The 23,243-nt window shown below is 39.9% G+C and overlaps 1 protein-coding gene across 2 annotated transcripts in view; it reads right to left on the reverse strand.

Annotated features, from left to right (window-relative positions):
- LOC108020464 (sodium/potassium/calcium exchanger 5) overlaps positions 1-12,491 on the reverse strand; it is a 102,305-nt gene extending 89,814 nt beyond the window's left edge. For both annotated transcript variants that reach the window (XM_065868367.2, XM_017088788.3), the window contains exons 1-2: positions 12,317-12,491; positions 6,279-6,488 (exon numbers count right to left, since the gene is read on the reverse strand). In XM_065868367.2, the coding sequence (XP_065724439.1) occupies positions 6,279-6,488; positions 12,317-12,362 (256 nt within the window). In that variant the 5' untranslated portion in view covers positions 12,363-12,491. The remainder of the gene's footprint in view (positions 1-6,278; positions 6,489-12,316) is intronic.
- Between the last annotated feature and the right edge of the window lie 10,752 nt (positions 12,492-23,243).

The following is a 23,243-nucleotide window of genomic DNA, read 5'->3' on the forward strand; positions in this document are numbered from 1 at the left end:
GGCTCGTGCAAGTCATAGTTAGACCTACAATGATTTAAAATTAGGGGGAATGTAATTCCTTGTTAATCGGCACAGAACCGAAAAGCTTAGCTGGCTAACCATTTCGGTGCTGCATTCAGCTCGAATAAGGTTATATATAAAGACTGTTCCAAGTTAATAAGGAGTAATCTACTAGAGTAAGAAGGTAAAATGAGGTTTGCATCCCAAATTAGGCGCCTTAAAGCAAATAGCAATTCGATCCACTTGCGATGCTGAAACTCATCAATCTTGGCTAGAATGAAGTGAATAATCCAGCAGTCCGTATTAGTTTGCCCTGCTGCGTAAAAGCCGCGTACAATTTTCGTTTCTCCGTCCGCCACCTTACGCAGAACTGATACATCTGCTCTGGCGGTCGAAGGTAAGATTACAAATGTCTCCAGGAGAGTGTCAACAATGTGACGTGGTCTGTAGTAGCGATCAATTAGCCAAGTCCAATCAGTCTCGTAAGCTGCTTCCGTTATTGGCATATGCCTAATCAAGTCAGCTGCTTCTCCCGAAATGTAGGTTTTTAGTTAGTGCAACTTTTGTATTGCTGTCAAATGCTGCTTGCTGTGGATCGTACTCTCTTGTAGTCGCCAGTGAACAGTTCATCCAGTGAACAGGTCATCCTGCCACGAACGGACAGGCAGAGATTTTCTTTAAGGTCTTATTATTGAAAATTCCATTGTAAACATTGAAATTTGATTGTAAATTTAAAGAAAGCCTTTAGAAGGGACATGTTATATAGCAGATATGTAGTATATATCGTATGTTAAGCCTTCAATCGATAACTTAGCTTAAGTAATCGATATAAGAGATCTTTGCACTAAACAGTGACGAGCACACTTTGATTAAAAGCACGCTTGAAGACACTACAGACATGAAGTAGAATAAAATCGATTTATTTCCCGATTTTGAGAGGACTGTGTTTCTAAAAATTAAGCTTGTCACAAATTTTCCGTATTAAAGTGGGCAAAATTTGTATATCAGATAACAAAACAAACTAAATGATTCAAATTGAAATAACGGCTGCAATGCGTTCATATACATATTCAAAGGTTTGACAATTCTTAAAATTGTGCCAATCACTCCTTCTTTGTTGTTGAATAAGAACTATTCAGCTATTCAGCGCCATTCAGCGTTCGGCTCGAGTAGGAGATTACCTTTTCTCCCTTTTCGGTGTCCTGGGACAGTTTCGCTCCCACGGCAATGGCCGTGTATTGCCTGCTGTTTTCTTTCAGTGGGATTTGCCAGTACCCATCCAAGCTGCTGATGTACCGCTTTTCTCTCAGTTGGTCCAGGATGTAGTTTATTCGGGGCATTGGTAAGGCATCCTTTACAGACTAGCATTGATCTGTCTGAAGTCAACGCATAATCTCCAATTGCCTGTCTTCTTTTTCACTGTCACGATAGGGGCGCTGTATGGGCTCTTTGAGTGTTCTATGAACCCCATCTGGAGAAGCTCATCAACCTTTTCATTGATCTCCTCTTGGATTTTTGAATTCTTCGGGTAGTATCTCTGCTTGATTGGTTTATCATCCATCATTGTGATCTGAAGCTCAGCCATGTTCAACGTTCCCGTCATGGTGTTGAAGTCCACTGGCTCTGTTTCCAGGAACTTCGTGGTATCGCTCTTCTCGCGTGTCCGTTGAATGACTGTCACCAATAGTTTCTCCTCGAACCATCCATTATGTCATTTCCTGGCTGGTATTATTCTCATGTTAAGCACACTTTATTTCGGTCCCGAATTTTGTAAAGAAGTTTCATACCAACACCAACGAATACTCCTGGTAAAATAAACAGACTCATGGTCAGTCGTTTGTTGCCGAATTTGACCTCCAACTCGAGCTGTGCACCTTTTTTGCTGCATCTTCCGTCCGCCAACCTAACTTGCCGTCTCATCCTTGTAACTTTTCCAAGAGCAGCAAGATTGTCCACCAATTCCTCGCTAACGAAGCTCGCTGTTGCCCGGTGTCTATTGTGGCTTTGTAAGTGTTCCCACCAATCATCACCGCTGCGGACAACTGCTGCTCTTCTTCGATTAACTTGCCAGTTAGTTTGGAGAGGTAGCACCGTGCGACCACTGCTCGCCTCTCTGCGGCTGAGATCGCTGACCATTTCCTGCTCGTTGGCAGCGCTCAACGCTTCTGAGACCCACCTTTCCACATACCCAGCAGAATAGCAGACGATTGCGACAAACTCAGTGTCCAGTGTCCGCTTCCTCCACATTTTCGGCAGGCCTCCTGAGGGTCACAGAGAGATCGAGTGTGCAAGCTTAGGGAAGCGTCACCTTTCACACTCTGGGGTGAACAGGTACCTCGCTCTACAGGATAACGCCTTTTAAAACGACGACCACCTGTCCATTGCAGCCAAGGCTAACGCCATGAATTTGCCTAGCAGTTTACGCTTCTGCGCAACTCGATGAGTTCTCTGGAGCTGTCGTGATCTGGCTGCTGATGATGTTTACTGATGTCAATGTAACCTGCTCTGCTCCTTATCGTGCTCGCTGCGAGGCTGGTTGTACCGCGATCCCTGGCTCTTGAGGTCTTAAACAATCACTGTTCCGGGACTTGGCTTAACCGCTGGGATTCTCCAGGACAACGCCTCTTGAATGCCTCATCCGGTCGACTGCTCGCCCTTCCCGGCTGGTAGTGCGGTTCTCTGACACTCGAGATTTTGGTCAGTTGCTGCTCTGGGACTTTGCCGGTAACCGCTGGGCTCTCCAGGACAAAGTCTCTTGAAACCACAAATCGATCGACCGCTCGTCCTTCACGCCAGGATCTGCTCAATTGGGTTTAGACAACTTTCCCCCCACGTCGCAGGACTCTATTGCTAAACTCTGACGGACCCGCCGGACGATGTGCCGGGTGTTGTCGTGACAAAAGTTGACTTGCTGCTGGGTGACTAGTTCTTTGACGTTGATAGCGACTAATCTTGATGGTTTGACTCCTGTTGATCGACTGATCCAGCTCCGTGGATCCTGTTTGACCCCTTTGTCGTCTGCCCGCTGCTTCAAACTGGAGTCCTACGTCTTGGCGCCATTCTGACGATTCTCCTGTGGCATGTGGCACGCAGGCGCACCGTCCCGCTGGTGAAATGTGGCACATTTTCTTTTGAAAAAAGAGTCTACATGCCAAGACCCAACATTTTACCATTCTACATTCTCGACTCGGCTAGTGATTCTGATCAAAAATATATATGCTTTATGGGGTCGGAAAAGCTTCATTCTACCTGTACATACTTTCCGACTAATCTAGTATACCGTTTTACTCTACACTGAGAAAACAAGAGAACGAAAAAACCAACAGCAACTCTACTTTTTTCCGGTACTAGTTTTTCTCACTTTTTCTAGTAAAAGTGTTCTTGAAATCAAGCGTAGTGCGCTTGACTTGTGTTTCTGAGAACACACCGTTCTCGATCTCGTAAAATGAGAAGCAGCAATCTCGAAACCAACCCCAAGTTCTTCTTGGTTGAAAAAGAATAAGAGAGATGAAAAATGAAAGAGACATTCTCTCTGAGATTTTTCGGGAAGCTTCGAAGTATACCTCGGACTTCGTAAATTGTTCGTTTTTGGGATAAATGCAGAAGTGCAACAAGGGACCAAAAGGAAATGGAAATATGCAAGCAGTAAAGCGAGATTGAAATGCGCCACCTACCGGCGGTAGACAGTTTTAAGCCTTATGGGCGTTAGAAAGGGCGTGGCGTTTTTTTTTTGGATCAATCGATAGGTATTGACGAGACCAAAACATTTCACTTAAAAATAGTTATCTAGCTTGAAAATTGTGGGCGTCACAGGCTTGGGCGGTTTGTGGGCGTTAGAGTGGGCGTGGCTTATTCGCGTAACAAATTTGCGCTGCGTACAAGGCTACGGAATCCAAATCTGAAATCCTAATTTTCTAGATTTGATAGTTTCCAAGATATCAGCGTTCATATATACGATTTTTTGAAGTTTGTGGGCGTTAAAGTGGGCGTGGCAAACTTTTTTTTGGGTCAATCGATAGGTATTGATGAGAACAATACATTTCAGTTTAAATTTTTATTCTAGCTTCAAACCTGTACGAACCACAGTTTTGGGCGGTTTGTGGGCGTTAGAGTGGGCGTGGCACATTGCTGAAACAAACTTGCGTTGCGTAAGAAGCTCAGGAATCTGCATGCCAAATCTTAATAGCCTAGCTCTTATAGTTTCCGAGATCTCAGCCTTCATCCGGACAGACGGACATGGCTAGATCGACTCGGCTAGTGATCCTGATCAAGAATATATATACTTTATGGGGTCGGAAACGCTTCCTTCTGCCTGTTACATACTTTCCGACGAATCTAGTATACCCTTTTACTCTACGAGTAACCGGTATAAAAATGGAGAACGAATAAGATGCAACGCGGCTGAAGGAGCTGAAGGAGACGACAATCTTAAACCTTTCAAACGCTGTCCTTACTAAATCGTATGAAGTCAGTAATTAATAATAATATTGAAATATTCAATATATGAAATACATGTTGTGTATATTGAATATAAAAAAATTGTGAAGTAGAAAAATACGACAAATGACGCTACAGCAATGTATGTATATGTGTTACTTTTTTCACAACACGTGGTTCTTTTTTAAGCAACTGAAGCTGTAATGCGTGCGCATGTGTGTGCATGTATACATATATATGTATGCAGCAGCATTAGTTATTGCCATTTATATAATAAAATAATTATAATATGAAATAATATTTAGGATATATTTTTCAGGTGCCAGAGTAAATAACGGAGGCCTCCGATTTATTTAATGCAAATTAAATGTTAACAAACTGTTCATTTTATAACAGTTAAGCATGAAACTTTAAAAAAAAGCACGTTATAATTTAAAAATGCAATAAAGATTATGTTTTTGGTATAAAGAATTGAAATTGAAGAATATAATAGCCATTTTAGATCCTATATAATGAAAAATTGAAAACAATATTACATTATATATAAGCTTTGACGATTCTGTAAGTTTCCACTTCATATATATTTACTTAATAATAATAAAACAGCTTTAAGAATGAAATGTATTCAGTAATAAAAATGTTGTAAAATCCCTAATACTAATTTTTAAAATAGACAAGATAAATGTGAAAAAACTTGTTTTTTAAAAAAAAATTTATTTTGGAAAATTAAGAATGATTTACTTTTGGAAACGAGAGCGCCTATGCTTGAATTCGAGAAATCTTCTTCTCGAAACCGAGAAGACTTATACTGAAAGTGAGACAACTTACGTATTTTCAAAAAAGTGTTCTCAAACCAAGAGCACTTCTTCTTGATTTCAGTAAAAACGCACTATTGAGCACGAAAATACTGAAATCAAGACTGATGAGAACGGATTCTTTTTTGGTGTACGAGTAACGGGTATAATAAAAAAATCACTACTAATATTACGGAAAGGTTAAATATTTCATTGATAAAATCGGCAATATATTTGGTTCTGGGCATTTAGGTTCCTATGCATTTCATTGCTCAAAAACCAACGGATTTTGATGTGTGTGCGATAGGGCCGACTTATATATCCTTTCGATATCCTTAATGTTATGTTTAATAAAGAAAAAGTTGAAAATAATTAGTTTTAGACAGTGCGCATATTTTATATCTGTCTGCATGCCTAAGACTTTATTTTTAACTTTGATAGTTTGCTAAACAGTACTATTTACCTTTTCTAAGCTCTGAAGTCGTTCAGTTTATAAAGTCAAGGTCCGGGGAAGGCAAATAGTACTTAAAAATAAATTTCAATATCAGATAAGCTCAACTGTCATTTAATAGACTAAAACTTCTGTAATGCGAATTGCTTTATGCTAAAAATAGCGCTTAATTTTGAAAAATGTAAAATACAATCGCTTTTTCAATATGAATACCACAAAATCAGTTTTAATCTTTTGTACAACCTATATTAAAAGAGTAGACAAACAAATCTATTGCTTGGAGACCGAGCACGGTTCTTTTGCATTCAGAGATTCGAGTATAAGTTCTACGGACTAGGCTACTTTGAGGTCATTGAAATTATGAACCAAAAAGTTGAAAAATGTAAGGAAAGGAAGAAGCATTTTTGTGATGTGTGAATCATTTTTACAGCACCGCCTTAGCTTTAAAATTTGAATTTTTATTTTGGATACATTTAGTTTGTACAGAAAACTACCGGATGATGAGCTCGTACTCCCAAATAAAAAACTCTACCCTAGTGTGCAACTTAAGTTATGAAAGCTTAATTACTTATCGAATTGGGCATATCAAATCTTACTGTAGCACAAACGCTCCATTGCAGGCACAAGATAATCGTCGCAAACAATCGCCAGAACGACGAAGAGGTACATGCTGAGGAAAAAAGACACAACTGCCGCTATCCAACTTTTCTGTCGCATAAAGTTGGGGAACTCCACGATGGCCGGCAGACTGCAATTAAGTTCATCCACATCAATGCTCCTATATGCAGACGCGAAGTGTTCCCATTCTAAAACAAAAAAAATAATTACATTTTAACAAAACCAAACTTTTTAAATTACTTATTTATAAAAAAGGCGATGCTCTAGTCAACGGTTTTTAATCTAGAAAAGGGAGAACGCTGTAGTCGAGTACCTCGACTATCAGATATCCGTTACTTAGCTAAAGGGACCAAAGGGAAATGGAGATATGGAAGCAGTAAGGCGAGATTGAAATGCGCCACCTACCCGCGATCTCAATATTGTGGGCGTCACAGGCTTAGGCGGTTTGTGGGCGTTAGAGTGGGCTTGTCAAACTTTGGATCAATCGATAGGTATTAACAATACTAACACATTTCAGTTAAAATTTTTTATCTTGCATAAAAATTGTGGGCACCACGGATTTGGGAGGTAGAGTGGGCGTGGCATATTCTCGTAATAAACTTGCGCTGCGTACAAGGCTACGGAATCTAAATCTGAAATCCCAATTCTCTATCTTTTCTGAGATATCGGCGTTCATATTTACAATTTTTTTTAACAAGGAAAGCTATCAGTAAGACGCAACTCTGGTACGCGTTTTCTAAATAAATATGCATAAATACGCCAGTAGCTAATTGTAGCAATCAAAAAACAACATTTGGTCCAGCACGTTCTTTTCCGAATCGTTTCTACGACCTAGTACTTTAGAGTCTATATGAAATTAGAAACTTACATATTTTGTCTTCCATTAAAGCGAGGTGACCCCAGCAAAGCGAGATTAAAATGCGCCACCTACCGGCGGTATTCAGATTTAAGCGTTATGGGCGTTAGAGTGAGCGTTTTTTTGGATCAATCGATAGGTATTGACGAGACCAATATATTTCAGTTAAAATTTTTTATCTAGCACGTAAATTGTGGGCGTCACAGGTTTTCGCGGCTTGTGGGCGTTAAAGTGGGCGTGGCAAACTTTTTTTTAGGTCAATCGATTGGTATTGATGAGAACAATACATTTCAGTTAAAATTTTTATTCTAGCATCAAAACTGTAGGAGCCACAGTTTTGGGCGGTTTGTGGGCGTTAGAGTTGGCGTGGCACTCTACTGAAACAAACTTGCGCTGCGCAGGAATCTCAGGAATCTGCGTGCCTAAGTATTGTAACTCTCATAGTTTCCGAGATCTCAGCGTTCATACGGACAGACGGACAGACGGACATGGCTAGATCGACTCGGCTAGTGATCCTGATCAAGAATATATATACTTTATGGAGTCGGAAACGCTTCCTTCTGCCTGTTACATACTTTCCGACGAATCTAGTATACCCTTTTACTCTACGAGTAACGGGTATACAAATTGCAAAAAAAAATTTTTTTACCAATTTTTACTTAACACGAATCTTTAAACTATTTCCGAACTTGTGTTTTTCGTTCGATTTTTATGTGTAGCCATTTGGCTACAGGAGCTTCTTCTTCGTCTATTGGTACCTTTATTACTTAGTTAAGATAACCTCCTTAACTTCTTGCTTCTTATACTTTTGTTAAAGTTAATTTCTTTTCCCATATTTCTTTTGATAAATTATTTGTCCTACATGAAATTCTTTTTCTCTTGTTTTCTTTATGTGTTTCTATCGTGCTTCTTTTTTATTATAAAGAATGTCAAAAGGTTTTTGGTTCGTTGTGCAATGAATACTCTTAGTATATTCTTGAGGGGCTCTTATAACAATTTCAGAATAGTTCGATTAAATTCTTCTTTTCTGCAGCGAGCTAATACTGATAGTGTCAAATGTGCCCTTTCAATATGTCCGTTTGCGGTATTGTGCCACGGGTCTGGGTAGTGTAAAGTTAAACCGCACATTTGAGGAAAATATTTATATTGGGTCGAGGTAAAGCTCGGTTAGTTATCGGTCATAAGTACTGTGGCTTGGGGAAATTGTTGAAGTAATTCCATTACCTTATTTTCGATGTTTAATTTATTTGAATTTTTTTTAACTACTAGGAAATTTGAGTACGTGTCAATACAAGTTATATAAGTTAGACTTTGCGCGAGTATACATATATCAATGTGTTCATTTTTGCCTTATTTAGTTGGCATTGGGGCTTCTCGAATTGAAATTTCAATTATGAGTCTGTTATATTTGTTCTGATTGCAAATTTTAAAAGTTGTATTACAATATATTGTTTTAGATTTGTATACAAACTTGGCCAATAACATAGAAGATTATGATTTGTATATAATCTTCGTCTAGTCCCCTATGGGCTCGATTGTGTGTTTGTTCTATAACACCAGTTTACAAAAGAATATTGATGAAATGCGCCTTTCAGGAAACCTTTGTTTTCCGGTAAGATACATCTCCCTGATTAAGAAAAGGGCACTTAAAATTTTTTCTATGGTACCAATTTTTTTTTAAGTGTAAAAAACGTTTTTCGCACTTTTTTATTTTCTAACTCGAGTTGTGATAAACCGAATTCGGTCATCAAAGACTCATTTTACAGGTAATAGAATGCCCTTTAACTTTCTTATACACATCATTGAGTTCCATTCATTAGTTCAAAAGCTACACTTCGTCAAAGTTGAAAAATTTGGAAAAAAAATCAAAAACGCTGGCATAAATGGCTTTTTTAAAAATACACGCGTAAAACCCGAAATTAGTTTTATGTTGTTTTCTTGAAGGCTGAACCATAACGGAGAATATGCGCCATTGATCACGACAATCCGTTGGTAAATCGATTTTTAACAGATTTTTAAACGTATATACCCAAGTTCAGTATTCGGGAGCAGCGGCCGTTAAACGTTATTTTAAATTTTCAGTGTTGGGGAACGTAAGAACTTGGTGCAAGTTGTTATGCATAACGTCAGTTTCCTTGCTGTTAGCGCTGGGCAAGCTAAAAAGTATGCGATTGCAGTTACGAGGTTTTAACTTTGACGAAGTGTAGCTTTTGAACTAATGAATGGAACTCAATGATGTGTATAAGACAGTTAAAGGGCATTCTATTTCCTGTAAAATGAGTCTTTGATGACCGAATTCGGTTTATCACAACTCGAGTTAGAAAATAAAAAAGTGCGAAAACCGTTTTTTACACTTAAAAAAAAATTGGTACCATAGAAAAAATTTTAAGTGCCCTTTTCTTAATCAGGGAGATGTGTCTTACCGGAAAACAAAGGTTTCCTGAAAGGCGTATTTAATCAATTTTTTTTGTAAGCTGGTGTAATTGGTAGCTCTGACTTCAGTGTTTTTACGTCTTGTAAATTGTTAGTAAAATGATTTCTTAAGGGTACTTGAATATGATAAAAATTGTCTAATTTGCAATGAATTCCTTCCGTTATGGTAGGAGGAAGATACTCTCTTAATATAGTTACTAAATTTTCAGCTGTATCACATTCGATTATGTTTCTCGTCTTGAGTTTGACTGTTCTGATAGATCTCTATCACTGTTTGTAATATCATTTATTCGTATTCGTGATAGAGCTTGTATCGATAATGATTCTAGCCGAGCTACATTTGATCTTCCGGGCTTATATATTATTTTTGGGGTAAAAATTTCCATGAAGGATACTACCTTTTCATTTCTACATTTGCATTTTCATTCGACATTGTGAATGACACGGATTGCTCGTCCGTTTGTATTTCTATGCCAATTGCTCCCAATAAATAATTTCTGTTTAAGTCCATACTACGGCTAAAAATTCCTTTTTATTGGTGGCATAAAGTTGTTTGCTTTATGGACTAGAAATAAAAGTAATTGGTTTTTATACCTGTTACTCGTACAGTAAAAGGGAAATAAAAGTAATTGGTTTTTATACCTGTAACTCGTACAGTAAAAGGGTGTACTAGATTCGTCGGAAAGTATGTAACAGGTAGAAGGAAACGTTTTCAACCCCATAAAATATATATATTCTTGATCAGGATCACTAGCCGAGTCGATCTAGCCGTGTCTGTCTGTCCGTATGAACGCTGAGATCTCAGAAACTATAAGAGCTACTGTGTTGGGACTTGGTATGCCAATTCTTGGGCTTCCTGCTTTGTTTCAGCAGGGTGCCACACCCATTCTACCCCCCACAAACGACTATAACATTAAAACCCGTCTAGCGCCGACATTTTTAACATCTAGTACAATTTTCCACATGCCATATAAACATTATTGAAATCGAACCACTCATTAAAAAGTTATATATTATATAACTTATTTATATATATTATTTAATAATTAAAAGTTTGCAATTCAATCGAGATTGCACACCATATGCAGCAAACAAGCTGTTTTTACTAATACGCCACCAAGCCGCTAGGGGCGCTATAAGATGGTTGGTTCTGTAGGCCAAGGGGCGCTATAGAAGAAGAAGATAGCTGGCGCTATAGGCTCGGTGTGTTAGCGAAAAAAAGCAGAGTTGCTTTAAGCATATCTCCATCCCTCTCGCACTCCCTTAAGCTGAGTAACGGGTATATAATAGTCGAAGCCATCGACTATACAGGGGTGGTCAAAAGAATTTACACAAAAAAAAAGTTAAATAGACTCATAATTTGAACTTACTTCATGTACATTTTGGCATCAATCTAAAGGTCATTTAAATTCAGCATGAATGATACAAAACTTATCTTAACCCATTCAGTACTTATTGAAACTGCTGGATTTTTTGTGAAAATCTACTTTTTAAACTTTTTCCACGTCTTGAAAACTTACATTTTTGGATGATTAAAGTTTAAAGTTTTTTAAAAATCATTTTGCTTATACTGTTTATGATTTCTTGAATGTGACAATGTCAGAAAAAAGTAGTATGAAAAGAAGAACGAACGCTATAGTAGACTACCTCGAGTATCAGATGCCCGTTACTAAGCTAAACGGACAAAAGGGAAATGGAGATATGCAAGCAGCAAAGCGAGACTGAAATGTGCCAATGTGCCTGATCTCAGAAAAGGCTGCCGAATCTAAATCTGAAATCCCAATTCTTTATTTTTGATAGTTTCCAAAATATCCTCGTTCATATTTTCGATTTTTTGAAGTTTGTGGGCGTTAAGTGCGCGTGGCAAACTTTTTTTTGGGTCAATCAATAGGTGTTGATAAGAACAATACATTTCAGTTAAAATTTTTATTCTAGCATCAAAACCGTAGGAGCCACAGCGTTGGGCGGTATGTGGTCGGTAGAGTGGGCGTGGCTCCCTGCTGAAACAAACTTGAGCTGCGCAAAAAGCTCAGGAATCTGCATGCCAAATCCCAATAGCCTAGCTTTTATAGTTTCCGAGATCTCAGCGTTCATACGGACATACTAGATAAAAAATGTAGCTAAAATGTATTAGTCTCTTCAATACCTATCGATTGATCCAAAAAAAGTTTGCCACGCCCACTCTAACGCACATAACAAGCTTAAATCTGCCTACCCCCCTTATAACCATATATTGAGATCGCGGGTAGGTGTCGCATTTCAATCTCGCTTTGCTGCTTGCATATCTTCATTTCCCTTTGGTCCCTTTAGTTAAGTAACGGGTGTCTGATAGTAGAGGGACTCGACTTCCTTGTTCTTCCTTGTTTCATTAGTAATATCGTCTTGTATTAAGAGTTTGATTCAGCAAAAATATTTAAGATAAGTCCAATTATATATTCCACATAAATTAAAATGAGGGCAAACATCTTTTTTTGTATTATAAGCTATACTGCGGAACCTCTAGGTGATGGAACACAAGTTTGTGTGGGACGTTAACGCACGAGTACCGAATTATCATGAAAACTAGAAATTGTTCATGGAAAGTTTTGGCTGTGTTATTATTTAATTATTTTTTAACACACAATTATATACCAGATCCTTTTGTTTTTGAAGGTGAGGTCGTACATTTTATGTTCAATAAATTATACAAATGTTCAAAAATTTTAAGCAATCCAATCTTTTGCTTACCATGGTTATAGTGCTTGAAGTTGATTGAGTCCCAGCCGGAGAACATTGTTCTTATTATGAAACCTTTTCACAACTTCAAATTTAAATAAAAAAATAAATCATGTCTATATCTTCAACAAACAAAGGAGAAACGATCGTATTTTTTTGATTGATTTAGTAAAGCATCGCTTGATTTTTTTGAGCCTTTAACACAGGAACACAAAATCTACTGAGTTAAAACTCTCCAAAAATTTATATTTAAATTTAAAGAAAATTTGATGTTTTAAATTTTGAATTTTATGACATGTAACTACCTTGTTGATAATATATAAAAATATCGATATATCGGTATATTTAAGGATCATTTCTTACATCATGATTAGTAATCATGCGCGTTCATTTAATTTATATAAATATATCGATATAATCATGATGTAAAAAATGAGCCTTAAAATAGTACGCTACCTTCTCGTGATACATGATACATTGCTGCTGACGTGTATCGATAAGTGAAATATCGATATGAATTAACATACTTAATATTAAAAAACTATGAAGTAAGTAAATTCTTTATAACTGTTCAGGCCGTTTTGGTTTTTACGTCCCCACGATCGATACAGTTTCTATATAAATTAACTGTCAAAACCTTACACTTGGGACCTATCCGGCAGGCCCGAATTAATGAAAAAGAAAAAAATCCATCATAGACATCTGATTCGCAGCTTGTTAGTCAAGTATGGTTCTTTTATTGTTCTTCTTTTTATATAGTCTTCAATATAGTCTTTTATCCAGAATTGAGGAGTTAATATCAGCGTTATTACCAAGCTCAAAAAAAAAGGCTAAGGCAGGCTAACTAATTTGTAGCTCTGGGTGGTGGAATTTACAGGGCAGGGGTAATCCAAAGTATCCAAAGTATTTACACAAAAAAAAGTTAAATATACTCATAATTTGAAGTTACTTCATGTACATCTTGGCATCAATGGAAAGGTCAATTAAATTCCGTTTGAATGATAAAAGACTTTTCTTAACCCATTCAGTACTTATTGAAAATGCCGAATTTTTATGAAAATCTATATTTCAACTTTTTTCCACTTCTTGTAAACTAAAATTTTTGATGCTTAAAGTTTTTCCAAACAAAACTAATAGTAACTGCAAAAAGAATTTTTCAAAAATTTTTTTATGATGTTTTGATGTGACAATGTCAGAAAAAAGGAGTATGAAAAAGAGAAAAATATGATTCGTAGGCAAATTTCAAAACATTTTCAAACAATTCCGACAATGTATACAAAAATATTATTAGGAACTCGCGATGACAAAAATTAAAAAATCTATTTAATTTAAATTTGTTTCCGCAGTGCCAGAGCAAGCATTTGTGGAAAACCAAGTCAGATAAATAGGTATAAGTATTAATAAGATCTTTAGCAACAGTTCTTGGTACTTGTGGTTTTTTCTTTGGCGCCTTATGAAAGTGCCACCAGTATGTTTCCAAAAGTACCCTTATAGGGTATAGTGACAAACATTTTTAGGGTATGAAGATATAATTTTTTTCGGTATTTGTTATCGGTTTGACTTTAGTCTCAAGCTAACCGGTTGTTTTTATTTCAAAGATACCGTGTTACATACACTTTTTTAGAAAAAATTGGTATTTTTTTTTACTTTTTTATTCTTTTTGGACTTTGCGTTGTGTAGATTTTGCCGGCCTTGTGTAGGGTACATACAGTTGTGCCACCTACGCCTGATCTCAAAAAATGGTTATGTGGGCGGTAGACAGATTTAAGCGTTATGGGCGTTAGAGTGGGCGAGGCAAACTTATTTTTGGCGTGCAGATTCCTGAGCTTCTTACGCAACGCAAGTTTGTTTCAGCAGAGTGCCACGCCCACTCTAACGCCCCCCAACCGCCCAAAACTGTGACTCCTACAGTTTTTATGCTAGAATAAAAATTTTAACTGAAATGTATTGTTCTCATCAATACCTATCGATTGCCACGCCCCTTTAACGCCCACAAACCGCCCAAGCCTGTGACGCCCACAATTTTGATGCTAGATAAAAATTTTTAGCTGAAATTTATTGGTCTCGTCAATACCTATCGATTGATAAAAAAAAAAATTTGCCACGCCCACTCTAACGCCCCTAACGCTTAAATGTGTCTACCGCCGGTAGGTGGCGCATTTTAATCTCGCCTTGCTGCTTGCATATCTCCATTTCCCTTTGGTCCCTATAGCTGAGGAACGAGTATCCGATGGTCGAGGTACTCGACTATAGCGTTCTTGCTTGTCATACCCGTTACTCGTAGAGTAAAAGGGTATACTAGATTCGTCGGAAATTATGTAACAGGCAGAAGGAAGCGTTTCCGACCCCATAAAGTATATATATTCTTGATCAGGATCACTAGCCGAGTCGATCTAGCCATGTCCGTGTGTCCGTCTGTCTGTCCGGATGAACGCTGAGATCTCGGAAACTATGGGAGCTAGGCTATTGAGATTTGGCGTGCAGATTCCTGAGCTTCTTACGCAGCTCAAGTTTGTTTCAGTAGAGTGCCACGCCCACTCTAACGCCCAGAAACCGCCCAAAACTGTGGCTCCTACAGTTTTGATGCTAGAATAAAATGTAATGTTCTCATCAATACCTATCGATTGACCCAAAAAAAGTTTGCCACGCCCACCCTAACGCCCATAAACCGCCCACAAACTTCAAAAAATCGTAAATATGAACGTGGATATCTCGGAAACTATTAAAGATAGAGAATTGAGATTTCAGATTTAGATTTTGCAGCGCAAGTTTGTTACGCGAATATGCCACGCCCACTCTAACGCCCACAAACCGCAAAAACCTGTGACGCCCACAATTTTTATGCAAGATAAAAAATTTTAACCGAAATGTATTGGTCTCGTCAATACCTATCGATTGGTCCAAAATATGCCACGCCCACTCTAACGCCCATAACGCTTAAATCTGTATACCGCCGGTAGGTGGCGCATTTTAATCTCGCACTTGCATATCTCTATTTAGCTGAGTAACGGGTATCTGATAGTCGAGGTACTCGACTATAGCGTTCTTCCTTGTTTTTCTTTATTGTTTTTTCCGATTATTCCTATGAGAGCTATAAGATATAGTTGTCCGATCCGGCTAAGTCCGACTTATATACTACCTGCAAAAGAAAGAAGATTTTTGGGAAAGTTTCAGCCCGATAGCTTTAAAACTGGGAGACTAGTTTACGTAGAAACTAACGGATAGACGGACATGGCTAGATCGACTTGTCCAGTGATGCTGATCAAGAATATTTATACTTTATGGGGTCGGAAAGTCTCCTTCACTGCATTGCATTACTTTTGGAAAACTAATGTTAATAGACAAATATTTCATTACAATTGAAAAGTGTAATGCTAATGAGTATTTTCCATTAGAAATTATAATGGTTATGAAAAATTCTATAATTAAATAGAAAATTAATTAAACGTAGCTTGGGGGTCAATTAAATCAGAAGCTATGACCAATTTAATCCAATCCAATTTAAATTAAATTGCTACCGCATGGCACCTTGGCCATCTTAAGAATTCGCAATTTTTTCGTTATCCACCACTAAAGTGCCCCATAAGACATTGGATCGGCATTTAAAATTACATAAGCCCGTGTAGCAGTCTCTTCTGAAGAAATCGCGGTTTTTCGATATTCAACTCTGTTGAACTAATAAGCTTTTTTATTAGTTTTTGCTAAATTAAAATGCGAATTTCAGGTTGCTTTAGGCTTGTTAACAATTTATTAGCGAGAGAGAGTACAGCAGGCGAGACGAGAATGCGTTTTATGTCGAGATCAGAATTCGTACTGATTTTACAAACGAACAGCCAGCCGAAAGCTGGGCCGAAAAATGCAAGTACACAAAAGACGAGAGAGCTAGATAAAGAGAGCTACCTTTCGCGATGCCATTAATATAAGAGATCGAATTAAGAAGTTAGTTGGCTGCTGCGGCTGCGTGACCCGACATACTCCCCCCGTTGGAAGCCTGGGCTTCAACATTATCCTTAAGGGGTGGCAGACACAGCTTGTTTACTGCTCGCTTTGTCACTCCTGATGCTGTCTTCAGAACGGCAACTCGAGCAACCTCATCTCCACCGAAGAGAAGCTCGATCACTCTGGCGAGGGGCCACTTCATGGGAGGCAAGTTTTCGTCCTTAACCAGAACTAGGTCATCGACAACCAGGCCAGGTTTTGGGGTGCGCCACTTGGAGCGCTGTTGTAGCAATGTTAGGTATTCTTCCTTCCATCGGGACCAAAAGATCTGCTGCAAGTAAGCCACGCGTTGCCATCCATCCAAGCGATTGAAGTTAAGACTGGTCACATCCGGCTCGACGAAAGAAGAAGGCGGACCACCATTCAAAAAATGTGCTGGGGTTAATACATCCAGATCAGCTGGGTTTTCTGAAATCGAGACTAATGGTCGAGAATTAACAACCGCCGAAATGTGACACACCAGGGTCCGCAACTCCTCAAAGGCTAAAAACAGCAGTGCCAACAGCGCGGTAGAAATGATGCTTGGCGATCTTCACAGCCGCTTCCCAAAGACCGCCAAAGTGTGGCGACCTAGGAGGAATGAAACACCAATCAATAGCCTCAGCTAGGCAAAAGTCCAATGTAGCTCTCTGATGATCACTGCTGAGGAAAAGACGCCTTAGCTCGAGCAGCTCATTGCGAGCTCCAACAAAGTTGGTTGCATTATCAGACCAAATCTGCCGCGGCCTTCTTCTAGTGCATATAAATCGGTTGAGGCCATGTAGAAACGATACCGTAGAGAGATCCTTGACCAACTCCAGATGAACAGCCTTCGTGGCGAAGCAAATGAAGACACAAACGTAGCATTTTACTGGAGGCTTGCTTCGCACCTCTGACTTGTAGAGAAATGGCCCGCAAAAGTCAATGCCAGTGACTTCGAATGCATGAGATCCACCAAGTCGTTCCTTTGGAAGATCCGCCATTATATGCTCCACTACTCGAGGCTTCATTCGAAAGCATCTAATGCACTTGTTTACCGCCTTCATTACCGTCTTTCTCCCCCCAATAGGCCAATATTGGGATCGAATTATGCCAAGTAATGCCCGTGGCCCAGTGTGCAGATTGCGTTCATGAAAATGAGTAATAATGGCAATAGTGACCGAATGACTCCGTGGTAATATAATTGGATGACGCCCATTAAAATCCAGAGAAGAATTCCTCAGCCGGCCATCCACTCTAAGAAGCCCAAATTGGTCAATGAATGGCGAAAGAGATGCGAGCGAGCTGGAGGAGTGCACCATTCCCTTTGACTGCAATGATTTGATGTCATCCCATAAATGTGAGCGCTGGACAAGACGAAGCAACAGCAGCGTACCGCCTTGAAGGTCAGACACCGTGAGCGTAGGGCGATGGATGCGATTACTAAACTTATAGACGTATCCGAAAACTCTTTGAAGGGCAGCAAAGGAGTTGGCAAATTTGGAACTGGACACTATGTCTTCATATGGAGATTTTATTAGCAGGATCCTCCGGCGAACCTCAAGCGTTGGCTTTTCAGCAGTGATTGGGGTCGGCCAGTCAGCTTTGGGACCACAGAGGAATTTTGGTCCATGAGTCCAGAGAGGAGACTCGTTGAGCTCAGCAGGAAAAGCACCTCGGGAGAGAATGTCAGCTGGATTTAAAGAAGTTGGAACATATCGCCACTCCACTGACTCAGTTAGCTCCTGAATGGCAGCTACTCGGTTCGCTACAAAGATATTGAATCTGGACGGCTCGTCCCGGATCCATGAAAGCGCAACAGCAGAGTCGCTCCAGCAATAAACCTTTCCCTCAAATGCATTCGTCCCAGACACTTCTGCGATGAGCCTAGACAGGAGCTCCGCCCCACACAGTTCCAACTTGGGCACAGTGAGTGTTTTCAAGGGGGCTACCCTTGACTTTGAGCAAAGTAATTGAGATCGGCCTTTGCAAACGATGTAGACACAAGCACCATATGCTTCTATGCTGGCATCACAAAATCCATGTATTTCACTCTCAGAGTTTGGAGAACGAACCAGCCGAGGAAATGACGCATGCTTAATCTGCCCAAAACTCGTACATAAAGCACTCCATTCCGTATTCTGTGACTCAGGAAGGCTTTCATCCCAGGATAACTTCTCCTTGCACAGTTGTTGAAGGAACATTTTCGATTTTGTGATCACAGGTCCAACCAACCCGAGAGGATCGTAGAATCGCGCTATTGCAGACAGGACAGATCGCCTGCAGGGGCTTGAGGTTGACTGTAAGACCGAAAAGGAAAACAATAGTTGGTCAGAGACTGGATCCCAAGCGAGACCTAAGGTTTTTGCAAAATCAGTGCCATCATCAAACTTCAAATAGGACTCCTTATCCTTGTCTGCAACTCCATCCAAAACAGCCGACACATTGGAGCACCACTTTCTAAGCTTAAATTTTCCCTTGGCTAGAAGTTTTGATGCCTGATCCATAATGATGACTGCCTCTTCCTTGGACTTGGCTCCAGATATCAAATCATCCACATAAAAATCGCGACAAATGACCTCAGCCCCAAGCGGAAACGCTGTATGCTCGTCTGCTGCCAACTGATGCATAGCTCGCACAGCCAGAAATGATGCTGGCTTCGTGCCATAAGTAACGGTGTCTAGCTTAAACACCCGCAATTGATCCTGGGGGGAGTCCCTCCACAAAATGCATTGCAAATGGCTGTCCTCAGGCTGAACCCTAACACAACGGTACATTTTGCAAATGTCTCCTGTGATTGCTACTGGGTGTGAACGAAACCGTAGAAGAATCTGGAACAGCTTAGGCTGAATAACAGGGCCTGCCATAAGAACATCGTTGAGAGAATAGCCTGAGGAACTGGCCGCCGATCCATCAAAAACTACGCGAAGCTTTGTAGTGGAGCTATCTTCCTTTATGACGCAATGATGAGGCAAGAAATATCGGCACAACCCGATGTCAGCGGCAGAAACTGATGACATATGTCCTAGATCGAGATATTCTTTTATGAATGCTGCATATTGAGCCTTCAAAGATGGCTGACGATTCAACTTTCTCTCTAGGGACAAAAATCTTCGATAAGCTTGCTGGTAGGACTCTCCCAAAAGATCTAGATTAAACTTGGCAGGCAGCCGAACAATTCACAGTCCAATTCTTCCTTAGTAGCGCGTATAATTGGCTCGGCGCAGCTTTCCACTTCCCAAAATCGTCGAAGAAGATCATCTAACCGATCGAAACTATTCTCTCTACTAGCGCGAAGTTCATCTTGAGACGACATTAAAACCGAGCTATTGGAAAGGCCATAGCCTCCAGAAACAACCCAACCCAGACGCGTCTTTTGAATTAGGGGTAATCCAGGTGGGAGCTTGATTTGGCCAACGCACAACATCTCGAAAAAGAGGCTGGCTCCGATTAAAAGATCCACCCGCTGGGGAGCATAAAACCTTGGGTCAGCTAATTGTATATTTTTGGGTATGTTCCAGCTGCCAATGTCGACGTTGAAGCTAGGCTGTCGCTCTGTTATGTTCGGAGCAATCGCCGCGGTAATGTTGGCCGAGTATTCGGAAGTTCGGGACTGAATCGTAATATTGACCGAGTGACCGTCCGTCACAAAACTGGAATCTCCAACTCCAGTTACAGATGCTGAGGATTTTACTTTCTTTACTTGAAGCTGATTTGCGAATCGGGACGTTATTAGATGCAGTTGGGAGCCCGAATCGAGTAGAGCTCGACAGGGAACGAAAACCCCAGAACGGTTTTTTACTAGAATGCTAGCCGTTGCTAAGAGCACAATATCATTACTAAATTCCTGTGCAATAAAAGCAGTCGAAGTGGAAGGCAGTGCAGAGGGTGAAGCAGAAGGAAGTGCTTCTTGAAGCTGTGCTCCTTCTTGTGAAGGAAAAGAAGGTGAGTTTCCCAGGTGAAGCAGAGTGTGGTGCTTAGATCCGCATGAACGACAACTACTAGAGTTGCATTGCCGAACTTGATGACCAACCTTAAGACAATTTATGCAAAGACCGAGCCGCTTCGCGTCTTGAAGCCTATTCGCAGGAGACAGGATTTTAAAATTCTGACAATAAGAAATGGAATGCCCTGTATCATTACAGAATATACAAATCCAGGGGTTAGCGTTCGAGGCAACAAATGCTGATCTACGCGCATTGGGTATTCTGTTACTTCCCACCTGATTGCCCGGCGTATAGTTTGCCATGGCGAAATCCATAGTCTCCAACGTCCTGCATCGCTGCTCCAGAAATGATGCCATTGACTCCCACGTAGGAATTAAATTGACGAAGGCAGGGTCCTCTAAACGCTCTTCCCACTTTGCCTGACTTGCCGGATCCAACCTTTGGAACAGAACTTGGACAATGATGCATCCTGCGATCTGTTCTGTCGTGCCCAGTCCCTTGAGAGCACGAATATGAGCATTGAATTTATCGGACAGATCCCGAAGTGTCGAGACGGAACCACTCTGCACCGCCTTTAGTCCCAGGATCTCAATAATGTGTGCCTGAAAAACCAAACGTCGATTATCAAATCTATTTTTCAGCAAATCTAAAGCAATTGCGTAGTTGCCATCCGAAATTTGCAATGAGCGAATAGTTTCCAACGCTGCGTCCCTCAGGCATGATCGTAGATGCTGCATCTTTTCTACGTTGGTGAGGTCCGGATGACTATCTATGATCGTGGTAAACATAGAATAAAAGTCAGACCAATTTGCATAGCCACCAGCGAATTTTGGAAGCTCCAGTGGGGGCAGCAATGCTGCCCTATGTCGAGGCTGACGCTGCTGGGGGCCGAAAACTCGCGGAGTGATGCCGTCAGCAAAAGTTGAATGCGAAAGAAGTTGTGAGGTGCGCTTTGAAATTTCGGATCGAACCGATGACTTCAGAGTTACGAGAATGTCATCAAATTTCTCACTTAAATCACTTTCAATTTCCTCTAAATCCAACTCTTCGAGCTCACCGAGCACCTTTTTAAATGACTCTTGAAGCTCATCAATCAACTCTAACCTCACATGAAGACCGGATTCGTCGCATGAAGTTAACGCCGCACTTGATAGGGAATCCACTAAGCGCTCCACTCTATTAAATAAGGCCGTTGCCTTGCGCTTTAAAAATATTGCCCTGTTTGCATCAGCGGTAACATCTTCAAAAGCTCCCGTAGGCATGGCTACAACAACAACAGCAGACGAAATGCCCGAAATTCGGCTCCAGCGGGAAGATGAGCGCAAAGCAAACGAGGGAATATCAGCCCGTTACTTGGCTATGTACGCTTCTATGTATAGCTGATTTTGCGCCATATATGTAAATTTCCGCAATCACCAACTGCTATTTATTTATAGCGCTCACTGCATTTAAGGCCTTATGATTGTTGCTACGCCAATGCACCGCAGAAGCAAGAATGAAAAAAGTCAATAAATAGACTTATATGATTTGTACTTAGTATTATTTATGCACAAATCACGTCGGGGTCACCAATGTTGAACTAATAAGCTTTTTTATTAGTTGTTGCTAAATTAAAATGCGAATTTCAGGTTGCTTTAGGCTTGTTAACAATTTATTAGCGAGAGAGAGTACAGCAGGCGAGACGAGAATGCGTTTTATGTCGAGATCAGAATTCGTACTGATTTTACAAACGGACAGCCAGCCGAAAGCTGGGCCGAAAAATGCAAGTACACAAAAGACGAGAGAGCTAGATAAAGAGAGCTACCTTTCGCGATGCCATTAATATAAGAGATCGAATTAAGAAGTTAGTTGGCTGCTGCGGCTGCGTGACCCGACAAACTCTAAGTAACGCATTTTTTTCATTGAATAAACATAGAGTAAAAGAGTATACTAGATTCGTCGGAAAGTATGTAACAGGTAGAACGAAGCGTTTCCGATCCCATAAATTATATATATTTTTAATCAGGATCACTAGCCGAGTCGATCTAGCCATGTCCGTCTGTCCGTCTGTTCGTCTGTCTGTCTGTCCGTCCGTCCGGATGAACGCTGAGATCTCGGAAGCTCTATGAGTTGGGAATTGGCATGTCGATTTTTGTGCCACGCCCACATTCGCACATAACGCTAAAACCCGCTTAGCGCCCACATTTGTTAATATTTTGTTAAAATTTATATAAGATTTTTTTGTTATTATCAATACCCATATACCCATGCCAAAAATTGTAACACTGCTAACTACCTATCTACATATTGTTCAACTAGGGCCGTTAAATTATTTCCAAATATTTTAATCGCCGCTAGGTGGCGCATATCTCCATCTCCCTTGGGCTTCCTTTAGCTGAGTAACGGATATCTGATAAACGAGGTACTCGACAAAGCGTTCTTCCTTCTTTTTAAATGGGACGATTGAATTATATATTTTCCATGACAGCGATTTGGAAAGATAAAAGAAAAATCAATGGAAAAAATACGTACAAATTTGTTTTGCTTTGTTTGTCAGAAGTTTGTAGCGCAGAGAAGGAGGCATTTTCGATCCCATAAGTATACTTTATTCATTTACGTCCGCATTTCTGTCCATGTCTAACAAAACTATAGTTTTTAATAGACTATAGTCTCATAGAATTAAGATTTCACAATTACTAATAAAATTTGATTTAAATCGGACGACCTAATCATATAGCTGACATGGGAACGTTGGAAAAATTAATGGGAAAATAATAGGAATCAAATTATATCTATGATGTTTTTGGACCTGTCCTCATCTGCATCTAATTAACTTATTTAATATTTTGTAACAGTTATTGTTTTCTGTACTTACATATATTAAAAATATCTGCATATTAAAGAAACCCTTTTAAGTGAAGAGCAACTTCTAGCTGACAAAAAATTCCTGCGGTCTTATTTTTTAGTGACTGACTTTTGTGCGCGGACCAGTAACTTATATTTAAATGTCTTCCTATCATTTTTATACCCGTTACTCGTAGAGTAAAAGGGTATAC

The sequence above is a fragment of the Drosophila suzukii genome, chromosome X (assembly GCF_043229965.1).
Source record: "Drosophila suzukii chromosome X, CBGP_Dsuzu_IsoJpt1.0, whole genome shotgun sequence".
Taxonomy (NCBI): domain Eukaryota; kingdom Metazoa; phylum Arthropoda; class Insecta; order Diptera; family Drosophilidae; genus Drosophila; species Drosophila suzukii.